Source organism: Coptis chinensis, chromosome 4, assembly GCF_015680905.1.
Source record: "Coptis chinensis isolate HL-2020 chromosome 4, ASM1568090v1, whole genome shotgun sequence".
NCBI lineage: Eukaryota > Viridiplantae > Streptophyta > Magnoliopsida > Ranunculales > Ranunculaceae > Coptis > Coptis chinensis.
This window is the reverse complement of record NC_141459.1, coordinates 65,130,338-65,154,927: the sequence shown is the minus strand read 5'-3', so window position 1 is coordinate 65,154,927 and position 24,590 is coordinate 65,130,338. Positions and strand designations below refer to the sequence as shown.

Below are 24,590 nucleotides of genomic sequence, written 5' to 3'. Positions count from 1 at the left end.
AAACTTGAGTATTCTAATATGTAGATAAACTTGAGTATTCTATGTAAGGAGGAACAATTTTGATGAAAAAATGAGCAAGGAGGAGTAATGAGTATTCTATATATATTTGAAATTTTGATATATTTCGAATAATTGAGTAAAATATGTTTGTAAACCCTAAACTTTAAACCCCCCAAACTAGTTTATTATTCACAATTGAATAAAAAAATGGAAAATAACAAGTTTAGATATAAAACAAATTATTATTTTAGATTTGGATAATTGAGTGAAATATGTTTGAAATTAAAAAAAAAAAAAATATATATATATGTCGGTACGAAATTTGTAAACCCTAAACCCTAAACCTAAACCCCCAAACTAGTTTATGATTTAAAATTTGAAAAATAAAATAAAAAATAATAAATTTAGAAATAAAACAAATTATTATTTTGAATAATTAAGTAAAATATGTTGGCACGAAATTTGTAAACCCTAAACCCCAAACCCCCAACCTAGTTTATGATTCACAATTTTAAAAATAAAATAAAAAATAACAAGTTTAGATATAAAACAAATTATTATTTCAAATAATTAAGTGAAATATGTTGATACGAAATTTCTAAACCCTAAACCCTGAACCCTGAACTCCAAACCCCAAACTAGTTTATGATTCACAATTGAAAAAAAAATAATAATAACAAGTTTAGATATAAAACAAATTATTATTTTAGATTTTAGCATGTTTGATTACATGTTTTAACTTTGTTATAAAGATAGGTGACTATGTCATAACAGATAAAGAGTGCAAAGTACATGTTGTGTTGGCGTAATTGTGTTGTTTCTAATCCAATTTTTTAAATCGGATTTCAATTTTCCTAATTCAATTGGAATGTGTTGATAATTGATCATTACTAATTCAATTTTGCACATAATTGTTTAAATAAATTATTATACACTTATGATCAATTAATTATTTGTATTATAAGAAAAGTGTCAGTGTTTATGTATAAGAAAAGTGTAATTGGTATTTATGTCCAAACGACTTCACCATATCGCCCCATATAAGTCCTAAACAACCCACTTGCATGTAATACCAAATGATTAGCCAAATCTAAAATGCACACACAAACGATATGGCCACGTCGTTTGAGTGTATACTCAAACGACATGGTCAAATCGTTTGAGTGTTACTCACACTAACACTCAAACGATATGGCCAAGTCATTTGAGTATACACTCAAACGATATGGTCACGTAATTTGAGGGTTAGTGTGAGTAACACTTAAAAGACTTGTCCATATCGTTTGAGTATACGAGTAACACTCAAACTACATGGCCAAGTCGTTTGAGTGTAAACAAAAACGGCCCGGAGGGTTCGTTTTGGCGATACCGGTTGAATTGGTTACTGGGCCTGGACTTTTATGGCAAACTTGTAAAATTTCTTTTTTTTTTAAAGAATTACCCAATCCAATTTGATGAGTGCCCGATGGAATTTAGATTTTAAAATGTGTGGTTCACAACTCCGCGCACAGATGCACCCTGCGCACCCTAGCTTTTGGGTAAAAATTAATATTAATGTCAGATTTTACAGTAATAGAAAAAACAGGTGCTATTGTGCTATTGCTAAGGATAAAAATGGGATTACTATTTGTAAAGCAACTCAAAAGATCACTGCTCGGAGTAAAATTGGAATGCAAATATGAACTGATAGTAGGGAGCTAATGTTGTAGCCAACAGACGGATAAAATGAGCTAGGCTAAAAGCTGCTGGATAAACAATCTTCCAGTACCCACATATTGTATTCTCTGTTTAAGGTTTAATGAGAATTTCGAATTATCATAACAAATTCTAAACCCTAGCGGAATTGAGTTGATGATGCTCTTCCAAGAAACTGCATTCTGGGATCTGTCGTAGTTCCGGCTATCTCAACCTTCCTTCCAATCTATTTCATCTTTAGCATCTTCATCGGCTTCAACATTCAAATCATCCAGTATTGGAATACCACTTGTACCACCTGCAGTCAACTTACGAATCACAACTCAACAAAAATGAAACCAACTTCCCTTCTAGTTTAGCTGGACCTCAACGTCTATTATTTCAAATGTTGAGAACATAATTTTGATATGTTGATGCCTGACCAACCAACGTCTATTATTTCAAAGGCGGTGGAGGATCCCCCTTACGCTTGCATTTAGATGAGGGTCATCACCCTGATGTCTTGGGGGAATGCCCTTGCATTTACCTTGATTCCTTGAGGGATGCCCTTTTTAGGCAAAGGCTTATCTATACTAAACCCTAAGCTTCAAAACGTCACCAAGTATTATTTAAATTAAACATACACTAGAATCAGACAGTTAAGTGATCCACGTTTCTATCGGTGCTCAAAATATCAGTACTATAAATTTCTATAGCTCAAACGACTTGAGGAGTTTCCATTGAAGGTAAAGACTAAAGAACGGGCTTTCCTTGGAATGTTTCTACCAACAAGACTATAACAACTAAAAAACTTTGATTTTAATGAGCACAGTAGCTGGAACATATCTCACATATCAGCAAGTAGAACAAATATAAACCGCAATCTGCAAATTCAATGAGTCCAGAAGTGTAAAACAAACGATTAGTTTGGGGCACCATTAATTTTCTTGCAGAAAAAGAGGCAACTTTTTACCATATGTTCTTGAAGACCAAAATACTATATTTATAATCTACTAGCTTGAAAAACTGTCCATAAGATCACACTATCTTAGTGAAGGAAAGATTAAAAATGCAGATATGGTTTGACAAAGGTGTACCTGCAGTGGATGCTTCTTCCCATTCAACATCATCGTCACTCTCCTCATCACCACGTTTTGATTTCATGCCAACTTGCCAATCCAAAGGAGCCTCAGAGGCATCATTTGAAACAATGCTTAATTGGGCTAGAGAACTCTTGTTGCCTCCTCCTGGAAGCTTCTTCTTCTTCTTGCCTTCTGAGTAGGGCTGCATACTAAGCTTTAACATACTCATCCTACAAAAAGTCAGCAAGGACCAAAAAATTGAGATATAGCCACCAAAAAACACAATAAAGGAAAACGAACCTGAACGTAAAAGTAATACAGGGATAAATCCATTTATGTGCACTAGCCTGTATACTCTTTTTGTCGTCTTTCTCGTGATTATTTGGCTTTTTGTCATCAGATCTATCAATAGGTCATGAACTGCTATCCATTTTAGACTCCTGCTTGACCTCTCCATGTTGCTCATTCGTAAGAAGCATGCCTTGCTTGATCATCCAAGGAGGCAAAACTTTCATAGAAGTAGTTCCAGTGTTGGGTTTGACATCCTCTCCTTTACACCAGATAGAGCAACTTCAACCTGTAAAGTATCAACAATTATTTATCAGTGAGTCAACAGCATAAATTTAAGTAACGCTAATGCCTCTTTCAAATTGTTGAATCAAACTAACAAAGAATTTTTTCAATGTCTAATACAGGAAAGGATAAGTTACATAACCCAAGTACTATCATAACCACCCCAGGAACAACTCAAAAATCAAAAGGTATTTTATCTAGATAAATGAGTTATTGATGCAACAATAGAAAAGAAAAATAAAATAAAATAAAAAAATGCTTCCAGACCCGTCTTTTTTTGAAAGAGTGAAATAACCTAATGCAAAGAATGTCAAGAATAGCTTATGTTTTCATTTTTTTCGGATCGGCTATTGCAGCAAAGTACTATGGACTTGAAACCATCTGAAAGACTTGAGAAGAAAAGGCCACTACAAAGGCCATGAAGACAGCACATTTTGGGGGGGGGTGGCGGAAGTTGTCTCAGGGCACAGTATGTGTGCTACTAACAGTGAGATTAGGATTTTGAGGTGATACTAGAGCATATTGTGGGATAATTCACACAAAATCTTGTGTGAAAAACTTGAAAAGTTGTGCAGACCTAAGCTCCGAAGAGTTTATAAAATGAAGACAGCAAAACGCGAAACTTTTATCCAAAGAAGGTACTCGACCTTAATTTTCTAAAAACAGCTGCATGTAGAAGCCTAAAAGGTTATTAGGCCGAACCATCTCACGCTAGGCTGCAAGATTAGATTAAGAACCAAAGATGGACTAACGCTCAAAGGAGAAATTACAGGAATAGAAAACACGTATAAGAGTTCTGTTGGACAAAAAATTCAGTGCAATTCTTTTCAAGACACAGAGAGAAAGACGATGAAGAGATCATTTACGATATTGTTTCAATGAATTAGGAAGGGGGGAAGTCTTTGCAGATGGCAACAAGCTTACAGATTTGGTTAGTGATACTCGTCACAGAGATGGGCACAGAGAACCTTTGACAATGACCATTAATCGATTGCATGAGTTTGAGAGATGATTCCCGATGATCTAACTATATTGTAACAATGTAAGGAAATCGTCTGACACTCAAACAAGTGGTGGTGTATTTGGTGAAGGCATTGAAAATACGGGAACTGACATGCTGAACAAAATAATAATAGTAATACCTTCGTCTCACCAAGGTATGGCAGTGGTGTTCCACCATAACCTTGTCCCTGAGAAGATTTTGATGGATCATTGGTACCAGAATCCCCATTTGCACGGGCAGCAGCACTGGCTCGAGCTTCCCATGCTTCGAGACTTCCAAATTCGGGAGCAGGCAAATCCTTTATTCTAGCAAGCTGTTCCATCAAAGGCTTCAGCTGTACCTGCAGTAATTTCCAACCTGACACCTTAAAATTGAAAATGAATGCAACTGCAGTAACACAGACACATACACACCAATCATTCATTATTTCATAACTACAAAAAGAACAAATAAAAGAGTTATTAGGATGAACATCCATCTTTTGAAGTATATCCTTTAACTTTTCAAGCCTCCTACTCCTTGCATTGTCATCTCCATCTCCAATTTCGTCAGCAGCTAACTTGTCACTCGCAGCAACAAGTACAGTGTCGCAATTTTCACAGTGAAAATATTCATCATTTGGTGAGATCAATCTTAGTGCATCCAATGCTGTATACCTCAACATATGAAGATGTCGATCTTTAGCAAGAGGGACTATATCCAACATAACTATATGAACAATTAAATCAACAAAGTTATCAAAACCTTCTGTTACAATTAGGGCAAATATATTCCTGAACAGTGTTCCTGTTTCCAAGTTCATCTTTCAGCTTCTTCTTCATGCGGTGCATTCTATATCTCACAACATCATAAATCTGCAATTTGAATAAGCCTAATTATAACTGTGAATAGAATCAGATATCTGTCTTTACATAGTTGCAAGTAATTCACCGACTACAATAAAGGATGATTCATCACACTACTACTCTTATACACGATTTATCATTGTTATTTATTTATACTCTACTGGGAAAAGAAGAGATCTATGACGATCAAGGGAGAAAGTCAGAAAACAAAAAGAGGAAATTGTGTAGGATTAGATATCCCACACTAGAAGTACAAGAAAACAGAAAAAGAAAATGACGCCAGTACAAATCAGTGGAGCACACTAACTAGTGCCCATCAGAGAATCTCAATGGAACACAAAACACCCAGACGACCTGTCTCTCCATGGAGAACAACTCAGTTGATGATATCAGTACAAACACAATCAGTTGGCTGTGATCTTGCTTAGGCCCACTTCTCCATACAAAATTTATAATCATAATGCAGCTCACTTCCCAAAATAATCAAAGATCTTATGCTTCCAAATTTTTTCTCTCTTTCGTTTTTCATTTCAACTTATATCCTCAATCTCCCACTCTACCTGAATATTTAAAACACTACAATAGCAGGATTTGCAGTCATTTCTAGCAGTATAACACGATTTACAAGACATTATTTGGAGAGTTCTAATTTCAAATAGTATCCCTTAATTTTTCATGTTGCAGCAAGTTGACAACAATGATTTCTAACAAACTGAAGGAGTTAAAATCACGTGGTTGCAATTGTTAACACGTTTTATCCCAGAACATAGATTAAGGAAAAATATATCGGAAATCTAGGATAGTATGCCAATAGAAATTTGTGGACAGAGGGTAGAAAAAAAGAAAGCAAAGTTCAAGTTTGTAGCTGACTCAAAGTAATTAAAATTCAACAAAAACAGAATCAACCAATTTTTTATTGTCCATATTCCATGACTAGCAAAAAAGTGTAGTCATCAAATTTCATAGCAAATCAACTAAATGAGGGATTGGGGGCACACTACAAAAATACTAATAAACAAACAAATCCACAGACAGACAACCACCATACATCTAAACGGAGCAACCTGTGCATAGTCCAAACAACAATACGAGTGGGTATGCAGCTTCAATTTTTCTTCTCCTTCCTTCATTAGTGGTTGACCATCAGCAGTGGCAGCAACTGCAGCACTAAATATCTTTGCACCCTTTGCTGTCTGCAGGGAAAAATCATCACTGTACAGTGAGTAAATGAAACCTAATCACTCATTTACTACAACAAATTGTAAAATCATGCTAATTGACCAGCCACTGACACTTTCCCACATGATAAGGAATTAACAAACACATAAATATGATACTTATCAAAGAGACACGAACCCACACCTACGCAGATATATGATCATGTGACAAGGCTTAAAATTATATGTATTTAACGTTTTAGTTCTGTTTAAGGTTGTGAATTCGTAGACATGCTCAAAGAAGATTTTAAAATGGACTCTCGTGTTCGGATGAATCTTCGGAGTAATACTAACAAGTTACAAAAAGACCTTAGATAAAACTTTATCAATGGACTATCAGTGATGATTAGGAGGTTAATACTTCAAGAGGCATGAGAATGTTCAACAACATAATCGCCTTATCCCGGATGCTTTGGGTTAAACTGAAAAGTCATCTTCACTTCATTCAATTCCACCCCAAAGCCATAACTTTTGATTTTAAGACACTAACCTCCTTCCTATGATCCCTAGTAACTAGTTTCTCTTCTTCGAAAAATCGGAAAGTTCAACAGAGTTGTTTTTCATGAAGCTTTAGATCCTTTGCCAAATCTTCCTCTCTGACCCATTGACGCCTGAAATTGTACCAAGTAAACCATTAAGAAAATATATTTGTAAGAAGAAAAAAATGAGGAGCTAAGAAATGTTCAACCTATTGATACTAACTAAGAAGCATTCAAAATGAAACTTATTTTTACGGATAACCCAAGTACTCTAAACTCTTATCAAACAGAATAACAAAGCCTTGGTAACACCACAAACAAATCTTCACACAAACCTCCTTGTCCAAGAGATTTGAAACAATGCAAAATGACTCAATTTCCCATGAAAAACTTTACACCGCAAAGAATGCAGTCATGCATAAACCTAACAAACCCGACAATACTTCTAAATATCACTCACTGATTGCCTGCCAAGTAGAGGAAAACCATTCCTAAAAAAGAAAAACGGGTTGCCTTACTAAATCACTATTGTATTTGCGCACAAAGACATAAATTCGAGATATCATTTTCAACTGTTGTCAGTAATTATGCAATTCCTTAAACAAAACGGGTATTGTAAATTGATATTTAGAAAACTATATCAGAAACGTAACATTAAATTCAAAACAAAAATTATTCATAATAACTAATAAAAAAATTAACCTGGTGAGGGCGTCGAGGATAACAACAGTCATTCCTCTATTATCACTCCTACCAGTTTTAGGTTGGGTATCACCTTTCATTGTGATATCATCGTAAAAAGCTCATGCCACCAGCTTCACCAAGCTGAAATCATCATATTCCATATATGAATCAATCAAACGTCTCAATTGATGAATGAATTGATAGAATGAATGATAATATAATAAAAAAGTGTACCTATTGAAGGGTTCCGGCACTCAAATGGAAACCGATATTGACTGCACCCCGAACTTTGTAAGGAGCCATTTCAGAGAGGTATATTGGCACAGACTGGATGCATATTTGCAAATATATGGCAGAAGTCATGAGCCATCCCATCAGCTAGTCTGCCCATATGTAATGAACTAAAGATGTTTCATCGTATAATTAGGGTACTAACTGAGTAACTGTACAATAAACACATAGCTTCGATCTTCGTTATAACTTTTCCTTGGTTGAACATGAAATTATGGCTATTTTGTATAAATTTGAGCTTTCTTGGCAACTAGACTTTTTACAAATTATTTCAAGGAATAATTAAGAAATGCACTACTTCCCACTAAAAAACAGAGTCAATGAACTTTCGAAGATCAAAGTTATTTACACAATAAATCAAAGATATAAGCCACATTACCATGGAATTTCACCAGATAAGAATAAGAATGCCTTCAAACACTATATTCAAGGTAAAGAACCAACATATCACACAAACATGGATGCACTCAGCTGTAATAAACTATGAAAATACAGGGAAAGGAATTCTAGTGGTGCACTGAAAAGTTTTACAAAACACACATACAAATGTTCCCTTCTTCCACTTGTTCCTCCATGTACACTCAGAAAGCAGGGTCTAGGGATCTTTTAAAATGCGAACCACACTCCTTTTTTAGTGTGCAACCTTTAGAAAGAAGGAAAACTTGAGCTGACACAAAAAATACAACACAATCAAAACCTGTCAGCTACATATATGTCCCATATGACATCACAGTGTAACACCTGTTTAAGGAACTGGACAGATATGGATTAAAAAACCTAACGAATTCTTGCAGTCACTGCCATTCTCTTTGCTCCACTAGTTGAAACAGTCAAACAGATGGTTGTGACCATGATGATGGGCTGATCCCTGCCGTTAGTAAGTTGGATGCTGCAATTGCCTTTATCTTCCTCCTCTTAGACTCGAGCTCTAATCGTTTCTTTGCAGCTGTTGAGGAAGCTGACTGGTTCTTGAATACTGGAGCAGCAGCTATTGCTGCTCGCTTTTCCCTCTTGTTCTTCTCAAACCCAGAACAGAATTTCACCTGTTTTGCAGTAGCAGCATCTTCTTCAGATTTAGGAAGTAGCCGTATTCCAAGGCCCATCCTCCTAGAAACAGCTTCTTCTTCTGCAACCCTTTTCGTTTGATTCCTCAATCGAGCCCGGAGAGCCTTGTTAAGGGTGTAGTCATCTGAGTGCCTGACATCAGAGACCCGCTGGAGACGGACAAGTAGGGGCTCAGCTTCTTTTTTCTTCTGCAAATCCTCTTCCTGATGTTCAAGACGGTAGAATGGATCTGCTAGCTTGCCCCTTTCTTCATCAGCAGGAAGGTCAAATGTTTCTGCATCCTCAACGTCAAAGTCTTCCATCTTACGCTGGGCGCCACTCATAATCACATATTCACAGTTTTTTGGATCAGTCTGGATAACAATCTCATGTTTGCAGCACGCAGACTTCATGCTAAAGTTCCATATCTTGGTAGAATAATAATTTCCCACTTGCTTTTTCTCTGCATTAAACCTGACCCCCTTTGCAATCATAGAATTGCACCCACCACACCATATGTTGAATGGCATTTCGAACCTGATAATTAAAATGCCTTGGTCTAGCTTTCTTGCTCTCTCCCTCAATGCATGTTGGCCATGGAACTTGTTCAAAGAACCTTGATTTGGGGTCCATTCTGGTGGGTAGTAAAAGTTGTCTGCTCTTGCAGCTGCAAGCGAAGACTGCAAGAACCAAAAATATAAAAACAAGTTCAGTAACTACAGGGATGGAATACAAGTAAGGAAAGGATAGCCCGATAAAAAACAGGACAAAGACGAACTCCGATCCACAAGTGTACAAAATTGCCTTTTCAACATAACAAAAAACCAGTCAGAGATAATTAGGTCTTTGTTTTAATAAATATTCCATTTAAAAAGAAGGCTTAAGGGGCAGAATCAATGTGGATGACATACTTCCTATGTTTCGATAAACAATTACTTTTCATCTGTTTAGCTACTTATGTTATCATGGCATATCATTATTCCCCTTTGTATAAATCAAATTTTACACCCAAAATCCACAAATTTCAACAATCCAAAATAATATAATTCAGCACAAATTCATAAATTTAGCGTAACGAAAGCAAATAATCTGGGGGACAATCATAAATCAAATTCGTCTAATATAAAAACATCCCAATTTTCAAATTGACGGAATCATGAATACGAACAGCAGATGCAATTCTCTAATTTCATCAAATACAATAATAAACAAACTTTAATTAAAGATGGGTGTGGAAAACTTACCATGATTGCGTGTTTGAAGAAAGACGAATTTGAGGAGATGTATTACTCAAAACCCTAATTTTAATTTTAAATTTTATATTTTATTAGCGGAATGACCAAAACCGCCTCAATTTCTCTGTTTTGGCCAAATTCCATCAGCGAATTTGTATTCATACTAGGCATGCCCGTCCGCGAGACCTCAACGCGACTGCGATATTACCCCGACAACTCATCGCCCCTTCGTCGCAACGCGTACACGCATCTTAGGCATAAAATATTCGGCACAAGACCAGCGAAACAACTCAATTTATAAATACAGCCGCAAGGCCATTCCAATTACCCATTATCTATAAGCCCAAATCAATTGGAGGCGCTAACAGTTTATGGCAAATTTGGCAACAATTTATAAGTTCAAATTTAATTGTTGACTTTTGGTTGATTTTTGGATAGATCCCATAAGATTGATTACACTTAATAAAATTACACAAACTCTCCAAACACTTGGATTTGCCATGTCACAACTTAGAAAAGACAATGACAACCATTGGATAGAGTCTCTATGGGCAAAACCATTTACATCCTAGAAACTCACGAACCCAGTTTTTTTTTAGGGTGAACTAGTAAACACCCCCTAGATGAGCCAATTAGGATTTCCCCCCCACTAGATGGGAAATTAGGGTCTCCCCCCTAAATACACGCAAAAAAATTTCAGTCAACCCATTTTGACTTTTTTTTTGTGTGTATTTAGGGGTCTCGGGGGAATCCTAATTGGCTCATCTAGTGGGGGGGTAATACTAGTTAACCCTTTTTTTTTATTTTAATAACCCTCGTGGACAAATTAAGTTGGGCCGTTCCATTATATTTTTCTTAAGTACTATTTATACCCTTTAGCGTTTTTATATATAAATGAAACATGTTTTCAAAATTAGAAATCAACAATGCGATAGCTCTGGTTTTAGGATTTCCTCAAAGTGAAGATTTCAATCCATTATTTTTTCTTCTTCAACTGAAAATTGAGAGATTTCCTCAAGTGATGGTTTCAATCCATAGCTTCTTCTTTTGCCATCTAAAAATGTTTATTCAAACTTTGTATTTATAACTTATATGTTTACAGCAATTTGAAATCTTCTATTGATTTTGTTTTTAAAAGCATGTATTGTTTATAGCGGCAATGTTATTATGTGCTGTAATGATGTCTAAAAACATTAGTTTTTATATCATGTTTTGTTTGTTCATTTTTTTATATCAGATCTGTGATTTTGAGATGTAATTTGTATGTGGTTTTTATATCATGTTTGTTTTGAAAACGCTCTTTTATGTATTTTTCTTAATTGAACTTTAGGTTTTGATTTTGCTTTTTGCTATGAACAATTATTGTTCATACATATTTGTTGTATGAACATCATTTTTCAGACATAAACAGCTATGAACAACCAATGTTCATAGTTGTTTGTGTTTGAACAATGATTGTTCATATCTTATTGTGTATTTTGAATGATCCCAGTGTTGTACCCGTATTATAAATACATTTGATGATGTATTTTTTACTATGATTTTCGATAAGCACCCAAAACTATACTATAAACCACGTAGAGGCACTACATATTGGTTGATTATGTGTCTAATAAATGTAAATTAATTGTATTTTCGTGTTTTTACAGATTTTAGACGTAAATAAAGAAATTCTAGCAAAACTTGCATTTTAGCATGAAAACACAGTACGGAGTAGTGCTCTACCTGTTGTATTCTCTCTCAACCTATTTAAAGCTCAAAAAGGCCAGACTAAAGCCCGTTAACTTAACACCGACCATTTCTAGTTCAAATCAAGACAACAGTGCAGAAAAATCGTGGAACTTCCGAAGATCATATCTCCTGATTCTGGACTCTGAATTCGGCACTAGAACTGTCAAAATGATCAGTGCATCGAGCTCTACACGAAAATGTGAAGTTGTAAAAGTAATATGGGCCCACATAGGCCCACCACTGGTCAAAACTCATGGGTCCATCACTTTTGGTTTGCTCCATCATTAAGGGAACAAATTCAAGTGGGAATATAATCATGAAAGTCGAGCACTCAAATGGTGGAGAATATAATCATGAAAGTGGGGCACTCAAATGGTGGAGAATATAATAATGAAAGTGGAGCATTAGTTTAATGGGAATGGAGAGTGCAATGATGTTTTGCACTCAAAGACATTCTATATATTCCATTATATTCCATGTATTAATGTCTAGTCTTAGTTTTAGTTTTTAAGCATAGCTTGTAAGTCTTTAATGGAGTTCTCTCCATAGAAAATCAGTTCTTCTTCCATCAAATCTTCTTCTTCTTTTAATTCTTCTTCTTTGTTTCTTCACTTCTTCTATTTAGTTCATAGGTCCTAGGATCATGAGCTAAAACCCTCCCTTGTGGAGGGTTAATGATGCTCATATGAGGAGAAGCTCCATTAATGGAGTCTTTCATTGCTTAGTTTTTTACAACCTTGTTTTGAACATTAACTCCAAAATAGTTGATGTTGATGACAAACTAGGACTTGTTAAGGACTTTTAGAGATAATAACAAATCGTCATGCTAGTGGATTTTCTTAGATATAAGTTAGATCCACTAGGGATCAAAAACTCTAATCATTTTTGGGCTTGTCTATGAATCCAAGAATGATTATAGTTTTTGTAATGAAGTTTTTAGAAATTGTAGTTATCCTTGCATGAGTGGAGTTAATTCTCCACAACTTTATCTCTTTATCTCTCTCTATTTCTCATTGTGTAAGTAGTTAGAAGTTAAGTTTATGTAATTTGTAAGTTAAGGTAAAAATAATCCAAGAGTAGTGTAAAAATAAAACCCTTCTCTCATTTAAGGTTTCTTATAAAGTATTTGAGTGAAGCTGTGAACCAAGTGCGCTAGTAGTTAGGCATGGGATGAACTCTCGCTCAAGTTGTATTTAACATGATTTGAGAGCAAGGTACTTGATATAAACCTGTTGAATAGTCTATCAAATGGCGCCATTGCAGGCCTAACATGTACCGAAGCAATACAACGGAGCTCGTCCAAGTCACGGGGAATCTCCCCTCTTCTCTCCCTTCCATATTTTATTTTTATTTTTTTAATTTATTTTTGTCAACTGTTTTTTTATTAACTTTTGTTTTTTTTTGTCATAGGTTCTCATATCTGGTACTAGATTCCAGTCGCGAGACGCGACTAAAAAGGTGGCGTGCGCAAGTCCCCAAGTTTAATAGTGTCGGTACGTGACTTGTGGTTGTTGTTTTTTAGTCGCGCCTGCTACTGTTCTGGGGAATTAGATTCGCACGATTGAACATAAAGTCCTCTGGATCCATATGTTACCAATGCCTATTCGAGGCAGTGAACCCTATTCCTGGAGCAGATAGTAGTGTTCCTTATCTTGCGAGGAAGTTCCGAAATCTTATCTATATATAAGGCTGAGTTACGGGATGCTTTTCAGATTCTGTTTTCTCCCACTCCTCAACTCACTTGTAAGAGGAGTCCATTTCTTGCATGATATAACATGTATAGACCTTGTATGCGTGTAGTAGTGTGTATTATAGTATTTGTTTGCATGATTGAGATTGTTTAGCATATATATGTTTGTGTGGAATGTTTGATATAAAAATTTGATTTTGTCAAGAAAGATGAGAACATTACAACGAGGGATTAAAATCCGAGTTGGGTAAGTTGTTTCTAAGCCCTTCGGGGCAAAACTGCTCTCTATATGATATTCGCAATCTTAATGAGTATTGACGAAATCAAATTCTTATATGAAACAAACGTCAACTAGTGTCGTATATTTTATGTAATAACATGTGCATGTTTAGGAAGTATTTGTATTTAACATGATTTTTATTTAAGTTTCTAGCATATTAGAAATACAATATTTGTTTTTACGAAGCATGCTACAATTTGTTGATTATAGGTTGTTTACATGCTAAGTATTTTTGTATAATAATTTGCTTGTATTGAGATTTGTATTGTTTTGTATTGCCTTATTTGCTTGTATAATACGTGAATTGTAAAATTTGTAAAAAATAATAATAAATAAATAATAAATAAATAAAAATCATAAATAATGTAATCATTGTTCAACTGTTATCAATAGCAGCAGCTCAAGCTTACATTGTTCATCTTCATCCTCACGTAATTGCATCAATAACGTAAAAATTCATCCCTTGTATGCCTTAGCTAATTTTATGCTTGCATGAGATTAAGGTCTGGTAATAGTAAGGTCTGCTAATAGTAAGGTCTGGCAATTACGTAAGTTATCACCTCAAGCAAGCTCTTCCTCTGTCACTAATTAAACCTCAAAAAGCGCATCCGTTGCCATTAACTCCCATAGTTATGGCCAACGAGACTCCTCTAGTCGAGAAGCCCCTTTTAAAATTCTACACTACTTTAAAGGAAGGACCTTTCAGACTTCTACACTACTTTAAAGGAAGGACCTTCTTCCTGTATCAAACTTGCAGAACTTGATGTGGAGTTCCAAATCCTACCAAACGTCTTCAATTTGTTACCCGTTTACCATGACTTGGAACATGAGAAACCATATAATCATCTCCGTCAGATCCAGACAGTCTTGAATACTTTCCATCATCCTAACGTTTCCGACGAACAAGTCTTGCTACAGTTGTTTCCTTTCACCTTAGCCGATAAAGTTTCGGTTTGGCTAGCAGGCGAACCACCTCATTCTTACGACACATGGGAAAAACTAGTGCAATCATTTATGATAAAATTCTACACTCAGAAGAAAACTAAGGAGATGCTTCAAAAGATTCAAATCTTTCGACAGCATCCTTAGGAATCCTTTACGGAAGCCTGGGAAAGATTCAATGATCTTCTTCTCGAATGTCCGCATCACCAACTTGACACTGGTGTCCTTGTCTGTTCTTTCTTTAATGGTTTGTCCGAGCATCAACAAAAAACGCTCAACATCTTGAATGGCGGTAATTTCATGGATAAAGGCGCTAATGAAGCATTCCAATTTTTGGAAAAACAAGAATCACGAAGTACCTCTTGGGGAAGAACTGATTCTTCCCGCTCATCTCATGTAACTCCTCCAAAAGCCACATCTATGTTTGAAGTCAACCCTGATCACGAATTAAAAACTCTGATTGAGTCCCTGACCAAGAAAGTAGATGCTTTTTCCATGCAGGTGAATGATAAAAAACCGCAACAAGTCATGAATAACGTCAATAGTTCCCCATGTTATCTTTGTCAGAGCTTAGCTCATACTTAACTCTATTGTCCGTTGCTTTATAAATCCACGTTGTATCAACCTGAAGAAGTTTGTGCCTTCAACATTCCTAACACACCATGGCGACAACATCCAAATTTTTCTTGGCGTAACAACCAACAACAACAAGGACCTCCAGGTTTCGCTAATCAACCCATTAGGCCACCTCCAAACTTCAATTCATATCAGCAAGGATGTAATCAGCAATTCCAGCAAGGACAAGCCCAATTCCTGAGTAATTCTACTTCTAATTTCGACCGTGGTCTTGTGCCCGTTAATCAAAATTTCTCACATTAACAACCCCATCAAAAACTACCGTGATCTTGTTCCAACAGCACCACCTATGCAATCTCCAGTTGATAAACTTAGCGACAATTTTCTGTCTTACATGCAACAACAATCTCAAATCCTGACATCCATTTAATAATCCCTTCAATTGTTAACCCAAGACAAAACTCAAAAAGGTGTGTTTCCTGGACAAGCGGTTCCAAATCCTAAGCCCACCAACATAGCCTTTGAACTCAACAATGCACCAGGTACCAGTAATCAAAACCAGGGTGAAGTAAATACAGTCTACACTCTTCAATCTGACAGAACCGTAGACAATCAAATCTTTATGCGCACCCAACTGAAGCTGAGAAAGAAACTGTACCTGTATCTGAAAAAGGACCCTGACACTACAACAAAAGGGGTCTGTTGCAACGCACTCTTTTGCCACGCCTAAAATTTGTTGCAACAAGTCATCTTTTACAACACCGTGTAGCATTGCTAAAGGTCATCCGTCTTAATAGAATTTTCATTTTGGGAAATACCTAGAGTGACACTTTGAGCGTTGCAAAAGTGTTTGCTTAAATTTATGAAAAATAAGAAAAATAATTAAATTGAAAATGTTTTTTGTTGGCAACGAGTGTGGTGCTGCTATAGATTAAATATATATTGCAACCCCTTTGCCGTCACTGGTAATTTCGGGATAGACTATGTGTATGCCCTTGTTGTGACGTTCTCGGTGTTGCCAATGGGCTTTGGTTTGGGCAGATATATTCTTTTTGGCTGCAAATATTTTTCGCGCTCCAGTTTTCATGTTCTTGCTGCAAGTCATAACAAAATTAGAATTACCACAAAAAAAAAAAACAAATTAAAACCCTATTGCTGTCTCTCTCCATCTAAACCGAAACTTCTTTCCTCTATCTCCAAAACTCATTCTCTTTCTCTCCACATCTTCAAAGCTTATCTCTCCTCCACCCTCAACCTCCACTATTTTTGACTTTACTGAGGTGAGAAGAATTGAAAAGTCATTGAAGCTACAACAAAAAACTTTGTTTTTTGTTCCTGCCCTAGTTGAAATCGTTTTTTTTTTTTTTTTTTTTTTTTATCTTGATTGATTGTTTTAGCTTTAAAGTGGGATTTTTGGTGTTCTTTGCAGTGATTTGTGGAGCTAGGTAGAACTGCTCGAATTGGGGTTCTCTACAATGGGTAAGATATATTGCTTTGCTTTTGATTTTGGGTATTTTGTTTTTGTTTTTGATTTGTGATATAAAGAACAAATCTTTATATTTCAATTTGAGGGAATTTTGGCGGGTATTCTATTCCAATATCAATCTTTCTATGGGAATAATGTTGCCTTTTAATATTCTTGTTATGCAATATACGAACCATGCCATACTATTGTAAAAATATTAGTGTTATCAGTTAAAGAACAAATTGCATGACTATACATGTAAAATTTATTTGGATGATATCAAGGAAGAAGAGTGGTGACTCATTCCATGCGTGAGTCAGCTTTTATATATGGTTCTCTTTTGCTGGAGCATATTGAAACAGAAGGGAGACCTTAGTTTCCCAACTATGGCCCTATTGCTAAGAAGATATTAAAAAAAAATGACCGACTTTTAAAATATTGAGTCAATTTTTGGATTTGGATATCGCGCGAATAGAAAAGTGCCGCTGAAAGTAGAAAAGTATGGTATGAATCTTTCCTTCACTTTTTCTTTAGGAAAAGTCCTTAACATACATGAATTAAGCACAACATAACTATGCCAATTAAGGTTTGTACAATTTTAGCGATTGTAAGTGGTGCCTTGTTTATGACGTGTGTGTGTGTGTGTGTGAATTTGGGTTTTGAGTTTACAAGTGAGAACCTTATATGTTTTATTTTATTTTGGCTAATTTTGTTGATTCCTCAATCTTTGCAACTTAATGTAATAGAGTGACGGTAATGTAATAGTGTGTTTGAAAACTTGGTTCAGGTCCTCAACTTAAACACTTGCAACAAAGAAAATAGGTTGAAGCTGTAAACTTATTTCAAGTAGCCTTTTCATGTTCTCTAGCTTGTATTTTTTTAGATTAAAATTGAACTTTTGTTTGCTGTAATGCAATTTTAGTAGTTTTGAACAATTGATAGCTATATTTTAGAATTGAATTTTGAACAATTGATAGCCATCTGAATACTGCTTTGGCTTGAGTTGTGACGGTTTGGCTAGAAACGAGATAACAACCCTTTTTAAAAAAAAAAATAAATTAATAATGCTGAATATGGTTTATATTTGCCCTGAACCTAAAACCGCCACCTTGAATAACCTGTATGTATCATAATACCAGCACTAAACATGCACTAAAATTCTCCAGTAAAATAACGGCATCAACATCCAATAAGAACCCTTTCATTAAATTGGAATAACCGATAACCATTCACATAACGTAACTTTCGTTTCGTTCATTAAAACAATTTACATGGTCATTCTTTAATAATACCAACCAAATCAAATTCACAATAGTCATACCGAAACCAAAATCAACTTAGCCTAACTAGCTGCACTTGACAAAAAGGGCTTCACATCTCTGTTTGAGTTCATCGCTGACCTACAAAATAATAAAAATAGGACTATTAATACACAAGTGATAAGAGATACTCTAAAACAACTAATGACATGTTTACATTTCCACACAAGTAAAAACATGATGCAGGTCACATCTCTATATGACATTGGAACACAAGTCCGATAACCATCATTAAAATTACCAATAACCATCATCCCCATTTAACAACCCCAACTTAGGAAGTGAAGTCTGAACCTAAGCAACCACAGCATAGTAGAGCATATGCTATTCTATATTTACTTAAGTTTAATTTTAATTATTATTTTTTTTTTCAAGAAACAGTGCAACTCACTTATTTTATTTTACAAACAGTTAGAGAAAAACATTAAAAACTTATTAGGTACTAAAGTGCTAGACCACAACCCCACATAAGGCCTTTTACCACGTGGAGTAGAGAGATGGTTTTCCATTTGGGTACGTGTAACTGTGTAAGAAATAAATTGTTAGACAGAAGGCTTGGCCTACCAAACTGTGTTTTGTCAGGCCCAAGTCAGAGTTTCCAACATTTACTCTCACCTGATTGGTTATTTTCGTTAACAGAAAACGGCCTAAAAGAGAACTTAAACATAAAACATACTCACCAGTCACCATATCCTCCATGAGACCAGCATAGTCCTTTCAGCTTATTGTCATTTCTAGGAGCTCGAAACAGCAGTGTGGGTATTACACTTCTGACTCTACATGCATGAGATAGGATATGAAGATGATGCTATTGAATGTGGCATTAAGTAGCTAGTGAAAGCATATGGCAGTGTCAAGGACCTCTTAATGACTAAAAAAAGTATACAAAGAGATTGAGAAAAGAAGAAGGTATTAACAGTTTTGAGTAAGAAGAGAGGGAGAGATATTAGGGGAATAATGCAAGGATATTATACCAAAATAACTAGTAACCCATAGTTTCTGCTTCCTCCCATAGCTTCCGCTTTCTGCAACAGAGCATCCAGTAATCGCCAATACCGAACTGACGAGTGCTTACTCTTTCGTCATACTTTCCGGTCCACCACCTCGATGCCAACCAAACTTTAGTTAGTGAACTTGTAAATATAAAAAGAGTGAGATGTAGTTAATTTTGAAGTAGAATAGCACATACTTATGCACGCTTCCTTATTGTCATGTGTTCTCAAAGAACTATAACCAACGTCGACTCCTATAGATACCACATATATATCGCGTAAGTTCATTATTATAATTTGTAGAAAACTACTGAACTAATCATTTCTTCTAACTTACGGCTAAAGAATTCGATAAGAACTTGTGTTTTGATTACTAAAACACGCATAACTAACTATACGTGTAACTAGCTAGCTTACAAGGTTTCTATGGTTTTGGGTGATATTTCTTTATAAACTACTATTACAGGCCACACTACAGGACACTGTCAGGCAGCTACAGTGCACTGTTAGGCTGCTACAGGACACTGCCAGGTCGCTACAAGACATTGATAGGCCACTGCAGGCCATGCCCATCACCAAGCCACTAAAATTCAGCACATAAAACTCACAATATGCAACTATGCAACCTGTACTTAAGCACGCATAATGCGTCTAATGATTAGGTCCGTAGCTTAAAAAATCGGGCATCCGTGGGCAAAAGTCCATTTTCTTGTAGTCTATAGAATCGAAGGCACAAGGTGTACAAAAAAGAGTACCTAATTAGACATAGCTGCATTTCACATAAGACGTAATTAAGTTGAAAATCCATCCACCCTCGTTCAAACTCAACTACATAGAAGAGAAGAAAAGAAAAGATCAAAAAGTTAGTGTACCAATGATTTTGCCACATTTCAATAACTAACGCATCTAAAGCTTTAAATGACTTTCCCATGTCAACTTAAACTACAAAAAAAGATCAGAAGCCAAAACTGAATACAAAAGAGCACCTAATATAACATGCAAACTGATTAAGCCATTTAAGCGTACAATGAAAAACCAAAGACAGAACGTATAACTGCCTTTCATGGAAGACGTTATCAAATTTGATAATCCATCCACCTCGTTCAAACTCAACTTAAAATAAAATGAAAGAAATGATCAAGCACTTACCATTATATTGAATCTTCCACATCTTAATAAATTAACTAAAGAACATAAAGCTTTAAATGGCTTTCCTATATCAACTTAAACTACAAGAATGGATCAGAAGAACCTATCAGGGAGAAAAAAAAAACAAGAAAGGGTCAACAGAAGCCAGAACTGAATACAAAGCAAACATACCAACATGCAAACCAACTTAGCATGCAATGAAAAAAACAAACACGTAACACGCAAAATATTTTGAGAATCCATTAGTCTTGTTACTGATACATATTATTTCACTTTATTTTTGTCCCAAATTGATCATTAACTATACAAACATACTAAAATTACTGGAGAATAATCCAAATTAAAAGTCGTAACCCTCGCTATATGAAAGTTGGATGGAAATCTAAGACAATAGCTATAGGATAATTCACCCGTAAAATTTAATTCCCCAAATTGTGTTCTTATCTATAAACATGTAAACCAATTCAAATTACACAAATGATGATAGCTATAACAAATATTTAACTAAATCACACCTGACCTTGAGCCCAAGAAACAATACCTATCATGTACAGACTTTTTGTGCTTCATTCGTAAGCAATATGACTACCAAGTGCAATGGCATTTGGACAAGTTTAGCATCGACGTCCTTCACTACAAGACCATGTAGCCTTATCAAATCATTGTTATGTTCCACTGTTTTGGTGTTGTTCAAATTGGTGTTCCAAGGGTTTTACAAAAATTTGTCATTGTGTCGCTTAACAATACCCACTACAAGAAGTTTGTCATTGTGTTCCTTTCTCTAAAAGTGACCCATAACCCCTTTTCTTTCTCCCAAAGCCTCTTAAGAGAGTTAGTATGTCACTTTTGGATATAAGTGACACAAAGTAAGCGACACAAAAAGTCTATTTTTTTGTAGTGGGTGGAGGCTGGTGGTAGCCTTTCTTTAGCGATATTACAAAACTAAGTTTCTAAACTTAAGAGAAAACTTATAATCAGTTGTATGATGTTTTGTCTCTTGAGACTTATTTGGATTGGTAGAACTTGGTTTCTTTTATTTGTTTTGCAGGCTTAATGAGCACTATATACAAGCCTTTATGATATTATATACGTACATGGATTGAATGTTTGATTCTTTTGTTTAGAGGAGTTTGTTTTAACTTGCCTAGATATGGTTTTATACTTGGATTAGTATGTTGCTTCAGTTTTATTGCATCGGTTAAAATATGAACTAGTGCTTGGACTGTATAGTTTTTGCCTCACCACAAGAATATATAGGTCTTGCTTATTTATACAGACTCTCTCCTCATGATTTTGCGTTGCTATTATTTTTCTTTTGCAAAAAATGCACACTAGCTGATCACACACTGATTATGGGGTGTAAAACAGCAGGACTATGTAAAAAGTATTCAATTTCAATGTCATTTTGAGCATCTATGTCCATTGATAATGTAATACAACCTTGAAAGTTTATTAGTTGTTGGTAGCTAAGAAGAAACAAATCTGATAAGTTAGTGTGGTGATAAACACCCAAAACTGTAATATTAAACCCCGAGAGAAATAGTGTTTTGGTCAATTATGTGTTTAATAATCATGTAATAATCATATTTTCGTACTTTTGCAGGTTTCCGCAGTTAAGGTGAATATAATGATAAAACATACATCGAAGTACGGGAATACTGGAATATTTGAAGTCTTCTTACTCAGCCTAGTGAAGCCCAACAAAGCCTGACTAGAGCCAAAGTTTCCAAAGGAACAAAACCAGTGCAGAACGGGTCCACATATAAAGAAGCAGCAAACTTCCGAAGCTCACATCTTTCAAACCTGGATGCCGACTTCAGCTAGTGAACTGCCAGAGCAACCAGGGCGACGAACTCTACACAAAGACATAAAGTAGTAAAAATGCCAAAATCGGCGCCACCACTGGACACACCACGTAGACCTACTAAGCGAGCCCAAAAGGCATGATGAGTCAGCATAGGCAGGTGGCAAGTGATGGTCACAATTTTGTGCCACCTTGCAAAAGGAAAATACACGTACCAATTCAATGTTTTGAATTGAATTGGGCAAAAGGACAAAACAAATTATAATAGGAAAAAACTTTATACAAATTTTTGATCTTAACAATTGAATGAAACAAAACATTAATTGAAAGTTTTCTTCCGTGACTTTGGACCAAATACATATGAGAAAAAGACAAAAAGCAAAGTAAATCAGATGAAGCCAAAACTTTGTATTTCAAAGTTTTGAATGGATCAATTTGGCAAAAGGATGAAACCAAATTAATTCCTTCACGAGAGACCATCCTATATATATGTGAGGGGGTTTTCAATATTCCTCCTTCAGCATTTTATGCTTTAGCTTATGCATTAGTTAGTTAGCTTTACATTTCGTCATTTTCTATTCCAGCAGTTTCAATATTGTAAGTTATTTCTTCTTAATGAAAGTCATTTCTTTTTAAGTTTAATTCTTGTCCTGCATTTATTTATTTAATGTATACAGCAAGTTTAATTATTCCTTCAATGACCATGAGCTAATCCCCTCAGGGGGAGGGTTATGCTGCTCGTGTGAGAATCTGGATTGACACTTTAATGTTCTAGAATCACTACTTAGGAATTAGGTGTAGATTATACATCCGGTCCCAAAATGATTGAGACTATACAAATTTGGAGTGCTGATGCTCCAGAATAGTCTTGCGAGAGACCCAAAATGTCTCGCGCGCGACTTGATGGTGTCAGACAGCTTTCCAATTTGTCTAGCTGATGTAGAATCGAACCAGGAGCTGAAATGATATTCCAGAGATGAAATATTAGTTCAACTCCTTATGCTAGTGCGGTGCGACTCAGAGATGTGGGCATTTCACTAGGGATCAATACTCGACGTCGTCTCGGGTTTGTCTATGAACTTGAGACGAATTAGAGCTGTAGTAATGTGGTAATATAAATTGTTAAAAAATGATTCTTGCATGAGTATGATTAACCCTCTCCTTGTTTCTCTATCTTTGTTTATTTACATCGAAATCACCGTTAGTAATTTACATTATTTATATTATCGTTAATTTAATTAAACCAACTAAAAAACCTAAAATCCTACTCACCGAAAGTCGTAATTCTAGTTGTGAACCTTGTCGAGCCCTAAGGTTTGGACGATCCCTTACTCGACTTATCCTACCAAACCCATGTGAGTAAGGTAACTTGACTAAATGGACGACTATACGGACTTTTGACTTTGGTCTTCGGACTTCGGACTTCGGACTGTGGACCTCGGACTTAAGTATAAACCAATAACGTGGATTTATCGTTTTATCAAATGGTGCCGCTGCACACCGAAGGACTCTGGACATTTAACGTAATAACTAGAATACATCAACCCCCTCCCCTACCCCCCTCATCTTTTTGATTTCCATTTCTTTTTGCAATACTAACGTGTTACGTACTTGTTTGCCCCAACTTTTTCTACTAACAGATATCTATGAACCAGATCTTGTTTATTTTTATTAGCACAGTCTAAAGTATTCCGTAGGAACTTGAAGTACTGAACTGACAAAAGAGTCTCGGACGAGACTAAATTGGTAGCGCGCGAGACTAACTTGGATTATCAACACTCCGGTTTTCAGGTACATGCCACTTTCATTTTCAGTACTCTTTTGGACTCTTTAGTCCTGTTTATCCACCATCCAGTAAGTTCACGAGCTCGGGAGTTAATTCGATCATTGTACGAGGAATCACGGGACGCCAGGTTTCGAATTCTTAAACTCTTTAAACTTTGTCGAGGATATTATTTGGTTGTTGCTATAACTTGTTTTACCTCGCATGTTTGTGTGTTGGCATGAGAACTCTTTGCATGTAAATGTGGTTCGTCATTACATCTTCAAGTGAATACGATTAATATGATTCGAATATATTTGGATGTATGCGTAATTTCAAACCACCTGCTTAGAATATTTTTGTATGTGTATGTTACATCAATTCACGTACGCGGTATTCATTTTGCATGAGTTCGTTCTCGACATTCCCTTAGCTCACATATAGTTGCACTTATCGATAGTTATAGATTATTGCACGCGTAGGACATATTTATATTCACATATAAGTAATATAGATTGCATGTGTAGACTTCCTGTGTAACACTAGCATGTGTTAATTGTATGTTTAGTTTTCTATTTTGGCATCTATCGTTTTTAATTGCATGTTTCGTAATCATGTCTCCATAATACATTAATTACGTAAACTAAAAAATAATAATAATAAAAAAATCCTAATAATTAAAATTTAATCTTAATCATCTTAATAACACCCCGCATAATACACCATCATAAATCATTATCCTATTCCATTAGT

General features: G+C 35.5%; 1 protein-coding gene, 1 long non-coding RNA gene and 1 pseudogene across 3 annotated transcripts; 1 reads left to right on the top strand and 2 right to left on the bottom strand.

The window, feature by feature from the left end:
- Nucleotides 1-1,657: 1,657 nt before the first annotated feature.
- Nucleotides 1,658-7,718, bottom strand: LOC147504408 (uncharacterized; annotated as a pseudogene). The gene is made up of 9 exons (XR_015193047.1): nucleotides 7,576-7,718; nucleotides 6,885-7,005; nucleotides 6,242-6,370; nucleotides 5,077-5,186; nucleotides 4,805-4,988; nucleotides 4,472-4,672; nucleotides 3,104-3,333; nucleotides 2,772-2,986; nucleotides 1,658-1,993 (listed from the first exon to the last, which is right to left on the bottom strand). The product of XR_015193047.1 is annotated as an uncharacterized LOC147504408 (transcript).
- Nucleotides 7,719-8,244: 526 nt separating this feature from the next.
- Nucleotides 8,245-10,433, bottom strand: LOC147504407 (uncharacterized). Its single transcript, XM_086557302.1, has 2 exons — nucleotides 10,137-10,433; nucleotides 8,245-9,572 (listed from the first exon to the last, which is right to left on the bottom strand). Exons 1-2 carry the CDS (start codon nucleotides 10,137-10,139, stop codon nucleotides 8,679-8,681), a joined length of 897 nt encoding a protein of 298 aa, XP_086413428.1. The 5' UTR covers nucleotides 10,140-10,433; the 3' UTR covers nucleotides 8,245-8,678.
- Nucleotides 10,434-12,366: 1,933 nt separating this feature from the next.
- LOC147504406 (uncharacterized) lies at nucleotides 12,367-22,701 on the top strand. The gene is made up of 3 exons (XR_015193046.1): nucleotides 12,367-13,601; nucleotides 16,776-16,825; nucleotides 21,875-22,701. It is a non-coding gene; the product is annotated as an uncharacterized LOC147504406 (long non-coding RNA).
- The last annotated feature ends 1,889 nt before the right edge of the window (nucleotides 22,702-24,590 follow it).